The sequence below is a fragment of the Emydura macquarii genome, unplaced genomic scaffold (genome assembly GCF_026122565.2).
Source record: "Emydura macquarii macquarii isolate MOO-44397 ecotype Brisbane River unplaced genomic scaffold, CSIRO-AGI_Emac_v2 contig_1119, whole genome shotgun sequence".
Classification (NCBI taxonomy): domain Eukaryota; kingdom Metazoa; phylum Chordata; order Testudines; family Chelidae; genus Emydura; species Emydura macquarii.
This window is the reverse complement of record NW_027131256.1, coordinates 15,760,483-15,779,150: the sequence shown is the minus strand read 5'-3', so window position 1 is coordinate 15,779,150 and position 18,668 is coordinate 15,760,483. Positions and strand designations below refer to the sequence as shown.

General features: G+C 38.2%; 1 protein-coding gene across 7 annotated transcripts in view; it reads right to left on the bottom strand.

The window, feature by feature from the left end:
* The window catches only part of PHLDB2 (pleckstrin homology like domain family B member 2), a 101,355-nt gene that overhangs the window by 21,536 nt on the left and 61,151 nt on the right, over positions 1–18,668 (bottom strand). For 6 of the 7 annotated variants that reach the window (XM_067546225.1, XM_067546226.1, XM_067546228.1 and 3 more), the window contains 6 exons: positions 14,203–14,358; positions 10,020–10,130; positions 8,853–8,942; positions 6,236–6,379; positions 3,785–3,925; positions 2,850–2,949 (listed from right to left, as the gene is read on the bottom strand). In XM_067546225.1, coding sequence (XP_067402326.1) covers positions 2,850–2,949; positions 3,785–3,925; positions 6,236–6,379; positions 8,853–8,942; positions 10,020–10,130; positions 14,203–14,358 — 742 coding nt within the window. The remainder of the gene's footprint in view (positions 1–2,849; positions 2,950–3,784; positions 3,926–6,235; positions 6,380–8,852; positions 8,943–10,019; positions 10,131–14,202; positions 14,359–18,668) is intronic. The other variant, XM_067546227.1, reaches the window with a different exon arrangement.

Sequence of the window (18,668 nt, the reverse complement as noted above, 5' to 3'; positions counted from 1 at the left end):
AGCTGGTAAAGAAATAAAAGGATGATAGTAAGGAAAGGAAATCATATAAGCAGAGTGAAGTTGTCAGGGCTTAGGAAAGAAAGCAGAATTAGTTTAATTTCTGCTCACACCTGATTTGTCTTCATTCTCAGCTATGTGTATGGGAAGTTATGCAGAACTTGGTCTTTAGTTACACAAATCCAACTTCCACTGAATCAAAGGGAGCCACATTTAAGAGCAGAATTCGACTTGTCCCTAATAAACATGAATAATTAAACTGAATTAAAAATTAAATCACAGGCCATTAGTACCAAAAATGTTCACTATTCTAAGGCAACATGTATTCTCCTTTGATAACATTAAAGAGAATGTCAGTTCAACCAAATGGGTTAAATTATGCCTTTGGATTCACCTGTAAACCTCCCCTTTAAATTGTATAGGAGCCCAGTTTGTGCCTGTATTTGAAGATAGAACTTGACTCTCAGGTTTCCACACACTGAATGCTTGTTTGACTCCGAATTTTTGTATTTCTTCACTAAGTTGTTCAACATATAGACACATTTAACAAAGTGTCTAAAGAAAAGATTCTGCAAACAATTTAGTTGCCTGTTTGCGAGATTAAAGGACCTTCCCCAAACCTTAAGACAATTTAGGAAGAGAAAAAAGCAATTATATCCTTCCAACTCCTTCCACAAAAATAAATCTGGGCAAAAAGGTAACAAACATTAAATATATCATTGAGGAAGGAGAGTGAAGCAGAGACCATTCTGCCTGTTTTTTCTATTTATTCCTAGAGACCCCCTGTTTTGATTATATCTCCAACTTCATAAACCCCGTGTAAGTGCAAGCAAAGCATCTTATCAACATTTTTGGTTCCTTATAATGTCTCAACATTTCAGATTAGGCCACCTAGAAATTTCCTCTTTTCCAGTGAGAATAAACCCAATCCCCTAAATCTCTCTTCATAATTTAGTGTCTTCACACCTGCTATCCTCTCTGCTGCTTCTTTTAAGGCAATCGTTATCTTCCTTTGGTATGGCAATCACCATAGCACATATTATTGCAGATGGCATCTAAAAAAGCACCTTGCACAATACCAAATATACCTCTTTGTATTCTCTCCATCAGCTTATTCAATCTTGCATTAGACTATATATTTTTAGACAACACCCCTACTACACTGACTGATTTCAGTGATTCTCCTCTCAGCATTTTCCTGATCCATGTATTAGGCAATTGTACATGTAGCATAGCTTGGTTGAATCCGGCCAAAGAAATCTGAGTGGCAGGGTTTGTAACATAAAAAGTGGTCAAGAAATTTCAAAACTAGTGGGTGTCTCTCCCCCATAATAGCCAGCATCTTCCATTTGTAAAAAAATCTTTAACAATTCAGTTGTTTCACATCACCTACTCTATATGCAGTCTTCTAATAACTTTTCAAAAATCATTCTTATTTTAAAAAATTGTCATCTTCTAACTTAAAACAATTGCTTAACATTTGTCTCTTATGTTTTATAAGCCAAAGCAAACAAATTATGTCACACACAATAGCAAAATAGTATGTCTGGGTGCACTTGTAAGCTCTCCTGTACTGCAAAATGCACGATAACAGAGAAACTCTCCAAGCTTACAATTAAGCTGTTTTTGTGGCTGCTTGTGAAATACTTCAGGGTAAAAATAACCAAAAAAAAAAAAAAAAAAAATACAAAAGATTTGTGCAAGGCCCTCCACATTACTGAAGCCCTAAGAGGCAAACCCACAAGTGTGGTTCAACTCTGTAAGGTGACTATGTAAAAAACATGCAATTTTACTCAGCAAACCTGCTCCATATGAGTTGTCACCTCTATTGATTTGGCTGACTACAGGCTTCTACTTCGACTATAATCATTCTTTTACTACTTTTAACACTTGTTAGCCCTGAATAGCCAACACAGATATGGGAAAGTATGATGGGTTCCATTTTGGCTAATGCATAATTAACACAATCGTTAAGTAAATTCCCACTGCAGCACATTTATTTTTGGTAATAATGCACATGCCAGAAAGAACAGAATTGACTCTCAGATCCCAGAAGCAGCTGAGTTTGCAGAGCTGACAGAATGTAACATATTGTTACTTTAAAAACTGAGCACAAGCTGAGACAATAAACACAGAACATCAGGGCTGAAAGGGACATATTTAAGGGCCTCACTATACACTGGATGGAGAATTGTCATAAAACATCCTTATTCCAGAGTTGCAGCAGCACAGCTACAAACAATATTTTTTCTCCATTATTTTGAGGCACACATATCTATGATAGATTAAAATAAACTGTACTCTGTTATAAATTTTCACCTTTAAGGGAAAATCGTAAACCCTCATCCTGCAAGTTAATCTGCCCTGACAAAAGTATCAGCCCATGAAGAGTAATTTACAAGATCAAGGCATTAGACAATGATTCTAAAAAAAGAAAACCAAAAAACCTTAAAAAGGGCAAAATATCAGATCTTTAATGTGGTGTCTCAAAAAATCACTCAGGTTAGTTGGCATTAACCAGTTTACCCAATACATATTCTTCAGTGCACCTTTATTGTTAACTACAGTATATGTGAAAACTATGTACTTTTAAAGTAAAATGGGACACTACAAATAAACCGTATTGCAGGAGTACAGGCAAAGGCTAATACATACATCTCAACATCTTATTTTGCTGAAGTCTGAAAATTGTATATGCAGCTTTCTATTTTCATATTATAAGGAAAAATATTATTTCAAAGCCCTAATATAAACGCTGTTAATTATAAGTACACAGATTTTGGATTTATTTTCCAGAAGAATGAACATTAGATACCCATGAATAGAAACTAAGTGTTTTAAAAGAACTTTACCTTTATGCATTCTTCTTGATTCTGACTCTCTGGTTATGGTAGCTAGACAGTGAGGAAGTACACTACCACAGCTGTTGCTCTGTCCTAGTGGTAAATGACCCTGCATGACATTTTGTGAACAGATATTTACAGACAGCACACCTTACAACTTTATAAGTCATTCCTTACAAAACAAACACTTCATATGAATTTCATGACAAAGTATCAGCTATAGCTAGTTTAGTTGTACACATTCTCAATTGCTGAAAAGTTTTCAAGTGTCTTCTCCTAAAAATCACATGCAGGCTCTGGTTACTCTACAACGATTCATAGTGCCACAATCTACATATAATTTCCAGTTTATGTAACCTTATCTCCACCTTCTAGTAGCACCATGAGGAAAAGAAACTCTAAGTGCATCTTTAAAAATCAGTTTATTCTAATCTGGAATTACAACCACTATTATATAGTAACCATAAGTGAACTGTTATTGCATGACATCTCTACAGGTTTGAATTAAAGTTGTTTGGGTGCCTTTGCATATCTTAACATGTCTGGATTTCCTTTAACTCTAAATTTACTGGGTTTATAACACCTTGGGCTTGTCTATACTGAAAAGTTAAATCAGCATAGCTATGTCTCACAGGGTGTGAACAAACCTCACTCCTGAGAGACAAAGCTAAGATGACCTAACACCTGGCACAGACAGCTCTTGAATGATGGAAGAATTCTGTCAGTCTAGCTACCGCCTCTTGGGGATGTGGATTACCTACGCTGAGGGGAGGATACCTCTTGTCACTGTAGTAAGCATCTACACTGAACAGAGCATTTTAGAGTGTAGACATAGCCTTAGTTTTGGGATAATTACAACATCCCTAAATTACTTAACCATAATTCCTTAACTTTTCACATGGGACTATAGAAATGGAAAAGCTATATGCAGGCATATGACTTACTTTAGGAGTAATACTTCGTCCAAGAGTAGCACTATTGAAGTGTGGTGATACAGAGGGAGTGGTTTTCTTGCGGGGTAAAGTATCACTCATATACGGTCCCTCCTTGTGCTGTTTCTTTCTTTCTTCCAAATTTCTAAAGTGCTTAAAATACAATTTGCAACACAGTTTTGACAAAACAAACTGAACCGATTGGTAAATTATGTTCCACACAGAATATAATGAAGTCTACTACAGTCTGGAAATTTCACTGTAAAGAATGCATCTCTAGAATAAATCTAAGTACTCTGTTTCACAATCTTGTCCAGAATGTTTGAGATTTTTTTTTAAAAAGGCTGCTGCAGTACTAAAAACATATTACTAGTCATAGAAGTTACATAGTGTATGATAAAACAGTAACCAATTGTCCCCAAAAATAAAAATCATCAACTATTCTCAATTTACAATAGCATTGAGAACTCTCTGAAGCTTCTGCAGTGCTTAGAGTTCTCAGTTCTCATTTAAGCATTTATCATTACTGAATTCTGCCAATTAAGACACATAAATGGCCCAATAAAAGGGGTGTGTTTTCCAAGATGCAATGGGACGTATGCAATGTATTTCTTTTTATGGAGATTATGGACCAAATTAACGACAGGGAAATTATTTTAATAACAAACAGTTTCAATCTTCATCCCTGTCAAATTACAGGTGAGTTGTTAAAATATTCATATTAAACAATGCTTTCAAAAATGTAGGATCTCACGCATATAGCATGAAAATTTATTTTGCAACCAGAAGGTAAATCTTGATGTTAAATCATCACCAATTTGCAGATGAATCATACTGTACATAGAAAGTGGGCCTGTAATTTTATATTAGCACTGTCAGTTGATTAAGATAACATTGTAACAGCAGGAACGCACTGCTGGCCCTGCACCCACTTACTGTTTTAAAAATACAAGGAGTCTAAGTTTACAAGTGTCATCCTATTAGGTTAAAAAAAAAAAAAAAAAAAAAACCCGTCCTCCAATTTCTAGTGAGCTGATAGTTTAAAGTCAATACATTTTTGGAGAGTTCATTGTTGGAAGGTAACAGAAAACCCTCCATTGAATTTTGACTTTAGATCCAATCAAGTGCTTCCAACAATTAAAATGGCTCTCAAGTGTCAGCATTTTCCACTGTGTTATTCATTTGTTTTAACAGCAGACATATAGTATGTACGGTACCGGTGACTATTTTGAGATCTAGTCTCATCTCATTGTGCATGACTATCACTAAATGCATTTACAGACCACAATTGAGAAAAGAATATTCATTCAACACCACTTCAGTAATAATTCATAAAAATTCAGCAAAACCTTTAAGTACAGAATTCTGCAAGTTTGATCAGTTATGGACTCCTAGATAATCACATCATATGCAAAGTTCATGTGTAAATGACGTCATTGCCACCATAAAAAAAATCCAAGATGATCAGTTTTTAATTTGTTACCTGTTGTTGCCTGCGGTGTTTCTTTGCTGGGAGAGGAGGAGGTGTATCAGATAAAGGAAAAGGATGTACATGTGTAACCATGACCTCAGGCCAATGGACTGATGGAAGTTGAGCAATAGAGCGAGGAGAAAGAGAGTGAGGAAACACAAATCCAGAACAGAGAGTTGATCTTAGCTTTATAGGAAAGAGAGAAATTACACACAGAGTTTTCTACTTGGAATTATGCAAAAGGCATGGTGCACACAAGCTGTAGTTTATAACAACATTTTGTCGGGAGAGTTTAGAATGGAAGTAGACATTACATTGGAACTGGTAAAATAGATGTATAAATATTTGAAGCAATGTAAAAATGTTAAATACCAAGTTTATTGGTAAACTATAGCACACAAAGTTGAAAGGAATTTTTCAATCATGAAGTTACTCCATTTTTAAACTGATGGGTTTGTTTATTGTTTTTAAAAAACTTTAAAGATCGATATAAAAGCAAAAAGCGACAAAGACAGTTCAAAAAAAGGCCACAAAGAACAGACTGGAACGACAACAAAAAGGGGAGGTATCGATCTGTGTCCAAAATATTAAACATAGATACTACTTCTGCATACATTCATCCCACAGAAATGAGCTACGATAAGACATGAAATCAACACCTTACCTCCATCATACAAATTTTCATTAAATATATGATCTGAGGCCACTTTTCCAAAAAACATGCTACCCCTTACTATCTGAAAGGCAATGATGTTACTTGTTTCTGATAGTGTCATTATTCTTCTGAGCCTCTAAAATCCTCTCTCTAAAACCATACACATTTTATAATTGGAAAATTCCTTTGGCCTTTCTATCAGACCAACATCTGACCCTTCAGAACTAAGTCTACAGTTTGTTTTAGGGTTCAATTTATTACACTACAAATTTAAAAAAAAAAAAAAAAAAGCTGTGAAAGAATGATGTAAACAAAGGGAAATGTCTCTCAAACAAACCTCTTTATTTTGTGGCTGGCTCGCCAGCACAGCCGTGGAAGGCTCAGTGGCAACAGCGTCAGCATCTGTGGGGGGCTGTGTGGAAGGGGATATATTCGTGGAATTGCCATACAGCTCACTAATTTCACTTACACTGATATAACCCTAAAAGGAGGAATTCAGAAATTAAACATGAAAAAGGAGCAAAAGCGAAAAGACGTGCAAGAGTGTTAATGTATCCAGTATAATGAAGGTTAGTTTAGAGTGATACAGCCAAACATCTGTGGTCTTACCAAAATATTTCATTAAAGCAATAATAACAATCATATTTTAAAAATATTTAGTACTTTACTTTTGAAGAATGTTTTTAGTCATTTCAAATACATTTGAAAAGGCAAATCAATGGTAAGTGAGCAAGACATTTTCTCAAAGTAAAGTCATCACTGCTTCTTGTTTTGTTTTAGTATGTTTAAATTTAAACCACTTAGCTAGAGCCACCACCTAGATTTTAAACATAACATTAGCATTTCCTCTAAAATAAAAGTCTTATTCACGGATGTTTAATCCTTAGGATTTTCCTCTGGTCACTTTTTTTTAAACCCATCCCCATTTATTTCCTGATATGTTTTTAAACTAAATTTGTGGGAACTAGATGACTCATCACATTGGTATTATGATGTGGTGTGTTATTCTGTAAACTACTCTAATAATAGTCCCTTAAATTAGTAGTATCTAAAAGTTGCTTCCATCTGATGGCTGTTCGGAGGCTCATGTAAAATGCTGATGGGTATCAATCTGATTCCAATGGACAAGAGCCCACATCTTAAAAGTAACCATTGCAATTTGAATCACTATAAACAATCTTAGAAGAGGGGGACCAAGGGCTGACTGAAAGAGTATGGAGATTACTCTACATTTGGAGGCGAGGCACAATGGTAGAACAGTTGATGTACATGTTCTGATGTCAAGAGAAATTCAGTGTCTAGTTCTGTCAAATAAATTCACTTCAAAAATAAAATACAGCTTCAATGCACTGATTATAAATAAGTCAAATGCCCTGATCTTCAGGAAAAAAACATTTTAAGTGGGGGGAAGTCATTGTTGAAATAGCATCATAAAAAGTAGTCGGAAATACATTTTTTAAAATGAAACAGTGAACCACTTTTTAGATGAACAGATGAAAGAATGAAATATGGTTATAAAAGTGCACTGATTTAGTAATACATGAAAAGATGTCCTTTTTTGGAATTCAGATGATCACAGCAGCTACAACTTATTGCTACAGTATTTCTGCTTTTAAAAAGGATCCTTAGGAATGAGTAAAAGAATATTTTGGCTGCAGAGAGAAGCCTTTCAAAGACACACAAGGAGATGGAGTATTTTATCCACTTAATCTCAAGCCAGATGTTATTCAGGAAACTCAAGTGTGATTCTAAGTTAAGGAAGCTGCCATAGGTATCTGACAATTTATTAAAAAATGCTAGTATTTTCAATTTCTCTGTTTACAACAAAATGCAATCCATAGACACAGAAACTTCATTATGCTGGGTTAAGATGACAAATACATTGATTCAGTGTTGCTAATATATGCATTGGCTAAATCACTAAAAAAAGTAGGAGCTGTAGCTCAGCTCCCCTCGGACTTCTTACCAGGTTCAAAGGCCATGGATTGTGAGGATTCACAATGGTAACCTCAGAGCTTTGGAACTTCAAAAGTGCGGCAAGGTCTAGGTTTTTCTTCACATTACCCTTAACTTATTCAACACCTCAACCAAAACTTTTGATCCTCCTCCTTTTTGAGTGCCAGCAATGATTAAATAAAGAAATCTACAATAGCTCAAAGTCTTTAACACAGTGTTTAAAATATGAAAGGTTGAAATACACATTTATAATGTATTTCTTTCTAGTCCAAAAATGGAGATGGCAGTGACAAAAAAAAAAAAGTAAAATATACGAGACAAAGAACAGTGGAACTTAGGGCTTGTCTTCACTTACCTCTGAGATTCGGCGGCAGTTGACTGGAGTTACGCAAGCTACGCAAAAAACTTGCATAACCCCCGTCGACTTCTCTGCTTCTCTTCTGCGCGCCGTCTTCACTGCACTGCACTGCACCGACGGGAACCGCGTTCCCGTCGACACAGCGCTACACTACTTGTGGAGGTGGTCTTAATATGTCGATTTCTGGATCGACTGAGCGGGTCTTCAATGACCACTCAGTCGATCCAGAGAAATCGATCTAACGGCAGCGAATTTGCCACCATCAGTGAAGACATAGCCTTAGTCACACTTATCCTTAGCCGTTTCTAGGTCTCTCTTTCCTCATGTTAGTTAAGTTCAAGTGTTTATTTAGAGAAAAAACTGGTTCTCTAACAAATGCAAAATGGTAAATTATCCAGGGCAAAAGTGTAATTCAGTGCCAGCTATAGCAAGGAAAGACATCTTAGAAGCTATTTTTTTGGCCTAATTTGGATTTCCATAAGTAACTCAGCTAAGTTTCTTAATCATGGCAAGAACAAAATATTGAAAATGCAGTTCAAATTTTACAAGATATGCCAAGCTCTAAATCTCTATTGCATACCATGTTAATAAAAATTAAGCTTACCAGAGGTTCAGGGAAACGGCAGTGAACATTGCTTACCTCTTTTAAACTGGTGGGACTGACAGGAAAACCTTTTCCTCCAGAGAGTCCAGAGTATTTCTTTTCCAGATTACAAAGATTCTCTTTTTCCTGGCAGGAAGAGATATTGCGTTTATTTCAGAAAAGAATATTTATCTAACTAAAATTAATGCCAACTACTTATTTAAAGAGAATAAGGACACCCTCTGGTGAGGCTGGAATTGCAATAGCAACCTCAGTTTTATTTATTTGTAGCAGCACTGAAATTCTCCAACAGTTCCCAACACATTTCTGGGATTTCAGCTCCAAATGGCTTGAAACCTAGCAGTCCCACACTTTCTGACCAATCCAAATCCCACTGAAGTTGATGGAAAGACTTCCCTTGGCTTCAGTAAGCTTTGGATCACACCCTGTATGTCCAATCACAATAGCCAATGATTGTAAAAAGCAACCAGTGATTTGGGGTTTCCACCTTGATACAGTAAAGAGGCCTGACTTGAGAGGCGAGGGCTCCAAAATTTCTGAAAATCAGGCTCTTTAAGGTATACCATGTTGGGAAACAAAAAAATGAAGGCACCCAAAATCACTAGTCACTTTTAAAAATCTTTGCCAATAGCTGTGGTCAAACAGAAAGCTTTGATGTCTATCCTCGGCATGCAGGTGTTCTCAGAGAAGAGAATCTGATTCCTCCTTGTGGTCTAAGCCAAAATTTAGGACCCAGGGTAAAGATAAAATTCTAGAATGAAAAAATGTATTAGCCAGAAGTTGGTCATGGCAAGTAGTCTAATTTTATAGCTACTGGCCCTTACATGTTGACGGTTTGGGAGGGGCGGGGGTTGCGCACATTTCCAGATATCCTTTGATGGGTGAAATACTAGTATTATATATATATATATATATATATATATGTCATCCTATTACACTATCCTAAGACAGAGGAACAGCTTTTGTTTACTATATTTTAACGCAGAGACCTTGTTAATTATGAGGTAATATCTATAAAGCCTCTGATAACACAAAACACCATTACAGTTTCTAGTGAGGAAACTGACTGATAATAAGTTTTTTTTAAATGCTATTGGAAAACAGACGCCTGTTGAGAAAATTTTGTCTTGCAGTTGGGTTTTTTATATTATTGTTGCTGTTGTTTCAAAAAAAATGACCTTACAAAGACAAGAAAATGCTTACTCTCTGCAGCATCATTATCAAGTTGTTCTTCTCTTTTACAAAATGATCTTGTTCTCTCTGCGACTGTTGGACGATATGATTGGCTTGCTTTTTCAGAGCAGAAACCTTCTCCTAATATACAAATATAATAACCCCATTTTACATATTTAAATTTGATAGCACAATATACGCAGCATGGATCCTGTTCAGAGAGCATACATGCTAGCAAATACAGCAGATATATTTCATCCGTAAAGTTGGCGAAAGAGAACTGTGACAATGAATAACTACTTCTCCAAGTTAAGATTGTAACTACCAGAAAAGAATTTTTAACTATATATGAATCCTTAATGTAGTATGTGGAAAACTGTTAAAAATGACAAGCTATCACTTAAGGGATTTCCTGGTCCTGCTTATGGGCTTTGTAGAGAATCATGTGATTGATCAGTCTGCAGAGAGCCAGCCCAGAGTAAGATGGGTTGAATTGCACCTCTGTTTTTTGGGTTCTCGTGTGTCATCATTTTGAATTCTAAGAAATAAAGTGGTGTTATGTTGCTACCTTCCAGCAAGAGTATTTATGCTCTAACTGCTCTGTGTGTATGCTGTGAATGCAACACATGGGAAGTCACCTATCTGTGAAAATAAATTTTTTTCACCCTCTTTCCTGTGTTATAGCGCTATGCTATGAGGTGCTTTTGACTTGAACACAGGACTAGGAACCAGGAACTCCTGAGTTCTTATTCCTGTTCTAACCTTACTTCTTCTGAAGCCTGGGACGCTTAATATCTCTGCCTTTATTAGCCTCTCTGTGAAGTTAGGATACTAATACTGGCCTGAGGTTTAGTCACTTTGAAATGTTTAAATGCTTTGAAGATGAAATGCACGAAGTGGCAAGCATAGACAGAAAGTAACACAGAACAAACTAAGGAAATTTCTAAATGACAGCCAATTGCTCCATTACTCTAAATGGGGAGGATTCACTAGGAACTAGACACTATAGAGAGTGGCTAAGTGCCACAGATAAGAGAACTAGGCACGTGGGCAGCACACATAAAGGGTTGGAGAGGCTACGCCTCCCCAAAATAAAAAGGGCTGGCCATACAGAGGGCAGATGCGGGTTACCTCCCATTGGAGGTGCACTGCATCAACCTGCTACCGCCACCTTTGTGCCCTGGGAGCAGCAGCGCCCTAAACTCCCTGGGGGTGGGGGTGGGAAGGTGCACCGGTGCCTAGACTGTGGCCCTGCCCCCGGCTTTGCCTTTTCCCACGAGGCCCCGCCTGCCACTCGCTCCTCTCTGCCCGTCCCCCCCATCCTCCCATCGCTCACCCTTTAAGGCAAGAAAAAAGTGGGAGGATATAGCCTTCCCACTTTAAAAAATGATGGGGCCATAGCCCCATGGCTCTCTCCCCTTCCCCCCTTCTGGCGAGCCTGCAGATATAAAGCTGAGTTGATGCACAGCAACTCAGCTTTTGGGCACCAGAACAGGGCCAGGGGGCCATGGCCCCATCACTTTTAAAAGGGTCTCCCACTTTTTTCCTGCCTTAAGGGCGAGCAGCAGGGCGGGAGGGGGGGGGGGGAAGGGGGCAGAAAGGAGTGAGCAGGGGGCGGGGCTTTGGGGAAACAGGCAAGGGGCAGGCAGAGGTTGAGCGGGGGCAGGGCCTCAGGCAGAGCACAGGAGGGCCCATGGGCAAGGGGAGGAGCATGGGCTGGGCCTCCAGGGCGGGGCCACACACTGGGCACCAGTGGGCCCCCCCACACACTTCTAGGGAGCTTCCGGCACTCCTAGGGTGACCAGATGTCCCGATTTTATAGAGACAGTCCCAATATTTGAGGCTTGGTCTTGTATAGGCGCCTATTACCCCCACCCACTGTTCTTATTTGCTATCTGGTTACCCTAGGCACTCCTGGGTGTAGCCTTCCCAAACGAAAGACTCACGTGCCGCCTATGACTAGGCAAGATAAGCTGCACACACACACACAAAATCAACACTCTCAGTCTACTTTACTGTTCTACTTCAATACAAGTTATATTCTGCCACGATGCTCACATTTTACTGCACATTTTCCATTTGCTAAAATACAGATAAGAGATGGGCAAAACTGAAGCAGCAACTTTCATTTATTGAAGTTGCAACAGGCAAACAAAAGCAATGATGGTTTGAAATTTTTTATCTCATACTCCAGGCTGTTCAACAAGTGAAGGGGAAAATTAAAAAAGATCTTGAACACCATTGCCCTCATTTAAATAAATACTTGTTTCATAACCTGTGCCTTGCCACATTGTTAGCTTATCTATCCCTGGTTTCATCTCTTACATTCTATACTGTTTTTATTGTCCCCTCATGAGTCTTGCTGCTCCATTGTCTCCTATCCCACTGTCTCTCCACCTTTCCAGACTACTGTACCGCTTTCATGAATCTGATTTGTCTTGCGTCCCCCCAAGTTTCACCTCTCTTAAAAACTACTTGCTTAAAAAATCAGACATAAAAAATACAAAAGCATCACAGAACACTATTACTGAAAAATTGCTTATTTTCTCATTTTTACCATGTACTATATACCACATACTACATACACCCCTGGTTGAGAACCACTGTTATCCCACCCGGTTTTGTATGTTTGTGAAATATCCCCATAAAACCGTAAACATCTGAAGACCCATCTGGTACATTCAAATATTTCAGCAGTAAGACTGTAACTTCACTCAAATCTATTGCACCTGCTTGTCCCTACGTTGGTAACTTCTCTGGCTTTTACGTGCATAGAACATTCAACTCTTTCTGGGTAGGCACCTCAGCTGCTATTATTATTGTAATAATAAACAACAGTAACCATGAGTGGCTCTCCTATGTGGCTGTGGCTCTTCAATTGGTAAGTTGAAAGCTGACATGGGGAAAGAGGGTTCAAATAATGTTTCTATTTCATACAGACAGAGCTGGGGAGACTGGCATAAAAACATCAAGAAACAACACATAATAGATGATCTGGGTCTTGATTGCATTGTGATTGCATTCCAATCTAAGACTGGTATCAGTGGAAGTATCAAAGGGTGACTGGCCCTTTAAGAGGTGATGGCTCCAGCCCTACCTGTGACACACTTGTCCCTGCAGGGAGACAAAAATGAGTAATGCCACATGATAGGCAGATCATGTGGCTAAAGTCAGGCCTTCTAGGGTGTAGATAAGAGAAAAGCCTTTAGAGAGTCAAAGGGAAAAGAAGGGAGACTCCCTGTAGGAAGCCCTGGGAGCTGCTACTCGACAGAGAGCAGGGAGAGACGCAGAGAAGTAGCAGGGCTATATGAGTTGCTTTACACATAAAAACTCTTCCTAGCTCCAAAGTGGAGGGGGCTGGAGCAGCAAGCCTGATGACATCAGGAGCCAGATAAGAAGGCTGGAGTGTGGTGGCCAAATTTGCTAGAGGAAAGTCTTGTTGGGGACAAAATTAAGAGCCCTGCACCCAGGGTCATGAGCCAGCTAGGAAAACTCTATGGGAGTTCCTGTGTTTTCTTGTAAGCTTTGTTAATAAACCAGACCCCAAGAAGGGGTGTTAATTGACATATAAAAGCCTATGTTGAAGTGACTGGGGAATCCAAGGGGGGAAATAGGAAGTAGCAGCTTACTCAGAGCCAGACTGGGTAAGGTGGTCCTGCAATGGGTAGAAATGCAATTTCTCACCTCTTAGTACATTTATCTTTAAAGATAAAAAGTAGCATTAATAAAGGTGATCAAAGGAATGCTGCTGCTGCCCATCATTGTATTATCAGAGAACTTCCCACATAAAGTGGCAAGAGTAACACCATAATCATTATAGGGATATTATGAATCTCCTTCCTTTCCAGGATAATAGCCTTGCTTGAGGTATTTTTGTTATTTGTATTTGTAGTTTTTGTTTTTGTTTTTGACTGTGGGGATTGGAGGTGGCTTTGTTTTATAGGGCTTTGTTCTTTAGTTTAATTTAATTTCTGGAGAGGGGGCGTAATTGGGTAGATGGGGTTGTCATTGCTGTGAGTATCATTCTTGCTATGGTGCAAAAGCTTTTCTGAGAGAAAGGTTTTGCCATGTTTCCTGAAGACAGTCAGACTCTGGATTCACCTAATCTCTTTTATGTGCACCAGCAAAGGAACAGGTAATGGTGAAACAATGATGCTTTGACTCTAACGCTAAAAAGCACATAAAGCAAAGAGTTCAGTTTTAATCCTTTTACCTTTCTACTGACAATGCTTCGCTGATATTCAGCTACTTCACGCAGCAGCTGCTGTGTCAGATTCTCTTTCTCCTCATCCAACCTGCTCTCATGTTCAAGTTGCTGAAATTCCAGATCTTCAAAGTGTTTGCTTTCTACATCCAACAGATCAGCATCCTATAAAGACAAGCAAACATACAAACAAACAAAATATTGCATTTACAGTGATCTGAAAAGAGTTACTTAATAGCATTAAATCTCAGGAAAAACTTCCTAAGTCTGTTCCATTGTCCTACTGCCTAAGGATAGCCATCTGTCTTGGATGGTTTAGACACAATAAATCTGGCATCTTGACAGGGGGTTAGATTATGACCCTTGTGGTCCCTTCTAATCCTATGACTCCATGTTTCTATGAATCACAGTCTAAAATTATTATTCAATTTCATTCCACAGACCTGTCTAAACAAATACAAACTTGATTTCTTTAGCATTACCATCATTGTAAACTGAAGTAAACATGGCTGATCTCTACTTTACTCCTCAATCACTCCCAACATCCTATATTAAACAAAATTCTATTTCATAGGAATTAAACATGAAAAAAATGGAATCACCTGTACATATACATGTTTGAAAGAACTTTCTATTTAGTATGGGTTCTTATAACATGCTCATCACCAGACCGTCAGAGTGCCTTCCAGTAGTGAACTAAGCAAAGGGCCTGACATCTGTCATGTTTGTTCCTTCATCCTCTCCCCAAGAGAAGAAATATATGCAGTGGAATGTTTTGTTTTGCATTTTTATATATATATAATATATACACACACACACACTGCTATACATTTGTTTATCTTAGAGAAGGTAAGGTCGAAGAAGTGCACCGTGCACTTGGAGTGGAAGATGGTGAGGTTTATGATGGTCCTTAGTTTTGGGGGAGTTCATGCCACAGTCTTGGACCAGCCCCCGAGAAAGCTGTTTTCTGCACAGACAAGCTTTACCCTAATGGCAGAAAGTTCCATTGTCCCAGAGGAGCACACTTGCTGACCACAGTCTTCTCCCAGAGCCTCAGCTGATGTTTTAGATACGCTGGATGCAGGCCAAGGAACTATTTGAAGGGCAGGACTGAGACCTTGAGCCTGATTTGATAGTCTATTGAAAGACAGTGGAGTGAGCAGACGACAGTGTGCTCGCACGCTGTGCTTGCAGTAGCCAACACTGTTGAGGAGACATGCTGCAGCATTTTGTTCTAGTTGAAGTGTCTTAAGTGCTGAAAACTTCAAACCCAGGTATATCACATTGCTGTAGTCCATCTGAATAGTGAACAACTGAGGCCACCTCAGCATCCGCCACAATGAAGCGGAGTCTCCTAGCCCATTGAAGACGATAGAAAGGCAGAGTTTAGTGGCGTTAGTGTACTGACAGCACCTTGCTTCATATTGTCTCACTAACTCTTTCAACAAACACATCTGCACACTGAATAGAAGATGAAGCAAAACTATTTCCCAATGCTAGCATCAGAGATTTCTGAGAGAAAAGAACATAGCCATTTGAAAACTATCACAGTCTATTCCCACTAAGTAACAGAACTTAAACAATATCCACGGCAGCTCATTGATCTAGTTATGGTGGCATCCATTGCTCTGAGATTATCAACAGAATCAATGAGAGTTAATTCTGTGCATGTACGCAATTATGTAGGCAGAGCGGCAATTGTCCAGGAGAACTGAATTTCTTAAATATCGTGATAGATATCTCACCACAACCTTCCCAGTGATCTTAACTAGAAACAGAAGATTTATAATAGGATAATTATTCATAATGGAGGTGATGGTTTCCTGAGCCTAAGCTGTACAACAAAAGTTTTAAGGACAGCAAGCAACCTGTCTTTTCCTCAGACAACCATTGACAATTTACTATTAATAGCAATTTAGTAACAACAAACCCAGCATTTCCCCACTGGCATTTCCCCAGCAGGAAAAACATGGTTCCAAATCACAAGTTTCTCCATCGTCTCCAGTACCTCAGTGAGTGGTACCAGACAAAATTCAAGGAAAGAGGATGTAGAATTTGCCATCTCGATCTATTGATCTGCTCCTTCAAATACAGATCAACTATTAAGAATTGGAGCAATTCTGCATAACAAAAAATTTCCTCACAATAGCAGGGTTCTGATCAGACTCAAGGAGAGACAGATTGGATTAACTAAACCAGTGTTTCTCAACCTTTTAAGTAGCAAGTACCCCCTAACTTCTGAAAATTTTAATAAGTATCCCAACACTCCATTTTCCACTCTGGGAGCTGGGACCAGGCGGGAAGCGGGTGGCTGCCGCCTGCCTCCCTTCACTGGGTTTTTCGCTATGTACCCTCTGCCTGTGTCTTGCGTACCCCCAGGGGTATGCATACCACAGGTTGAGAAACTATGAACTAAACTATCCATCAACATACAACAGCAATATAACTATCTACCCTCATACCTCATTTATTGTGGATCATCCATAAATCAAGAAGACATGAGGAAAAAAAGATATGGCAGGGCTTTTGTAGGAATGGCTGAATACAAAGTCTTAATAAACCACCAAGAAAGATTAATACCCTCCCCCAGCATCTTCTGGATATCCTCAGGTTCCCTTAGTCTCTGACAGCAGACCACTGACATAGATACCTTACACTAACAGAAAAAGGATGTACCAATCATAAACCTCAGGAGACAGTGATCAGTGATCATGACGTGGATATAATTTTCTAAGTCCCAACCTTCAATCCTAACTCAAACTGCAGATTCAGAGTGTGAAGTATCTAGCTATATTTCAGGTACAGAGTATAGCTAGCATCTGTAATAATGAACCAAAATGTAATGAGCTAAAAATGTAATGAAAGCAATGGATAATTTAACTGCAAATCCACGTTTCAGGTATTTTCCTAGTTTTATTCCATAACTGGTAGTTAGCAAACTTGAATGGAAGAAATGCGTTTCCTATTCTTTTCCTACAATTTCTTTATGGTCACTGAGAATGAGCAATTAGGTAATTATTGCTATCCCACAGCAACAAGATGGTAACGTCTCCGCAAATGATGTCTTTAAATACGAAAGCAGACGGAAGGCTTCATTTTATTTTTTCATAGTTATTGTTTAGAAAATTCATTTAAATTTTTAAAAGTCTAAATATTGTAAGCCCTTCAGTTACTTTAGAATTATGGTATCTTAAATTATTATTGCTTATTTCTAGAGCACCACAGGTGTACAGGTGCTTTACAGATACATTTAAAAAGGAAGTGATTTTTCTCCCCAAGACCTTAATCCTGCAATTGATACAACACAGAGGATCCGCTCTGCATGCAGAGAGCTCCACTGAAGTCCATGGAACTCTGCCTGGGTAGAGACATTTGCAGAATCAGGGTCTAAATTTATTAGATACACATATTAAGAGATATGTCCTGAATTCTTTCACAGAAGTAGTTTGCAAAAACTAGAATTACTAGAGAAGTGCATAAAAAGAGACACATTGCCTTTTCTAAAAGGCTTTTAATTAACTTTCTACATTTACATTGAATAAGGGTGATCTGTAAAAAGAAAGCAAAAAACCCATTTGAAACTAACAACCTGTGAGATTTACAATGCATCTTGGAGTTTAAGCCTCAGAAGTTCATCTCAGTTTAAAATTTTAGTGCTGGACAATAGTATGTAATCAATAGCTATTGAAACTCAACTATGTATCCAGGGAGCAGTTACATCAAAGACAGCAGCATTACAAGCTTTCCATACAGACTGTCATGGCCATGTGCCTCAATTCTGACCTCTAGAGTTGAGTTTCAGTTTCCACATCAATTCAAGCCTTCACTCCTTTATTAAGATTATTCTAACCTTTTTTTTGTAGTATGGGGTCACCTATGCAATTAAGAACTGTCCAAAGTATACTCATTTTCACATAGGCCAGCACAGTACCCCAGCAGAGGGCATATACTATATACTTGCATAATATTTTAAGTATTATTCTTTATCGCTTAATACAACCTAAGTTCCCAGTTGTTTTTTTGACCACAGCTCCACACAGAGCAACATTGTCATATAGCTAAATTTTTTTCTAAATAGTTAGCTGTTTTTATTAATCTGTAAAGAATGATGCATACCAGGGGTAGGAGGATATGTAAATATAACTGGTCAAAAAGTTATCAAACGTTTTTTTGGTTTGTTTTTGTTTTACAAAAAATGACTTTTTGACAAAATGGAAATATTCCTGAGAATTTTCTTCTTCCTAGAAATTTTTCAGGTTTTCATTAAAGGAAAAAATTGGTTTAAAAAAATAGGGATTGGGGTGTTTGAGTATTCCTGTAAACACCCCAAAAATTCTGCAAAAGTATCTGACTAAAATGAAAAATATAAATTTTCTTTGAAATATTTCATGGAAAAAAAGACATTTTTAAATAGCGTTATTGTTACCGGATTACAGTTACAGAGACTTTATTACCGGTGTGAAATGACCAAGCGA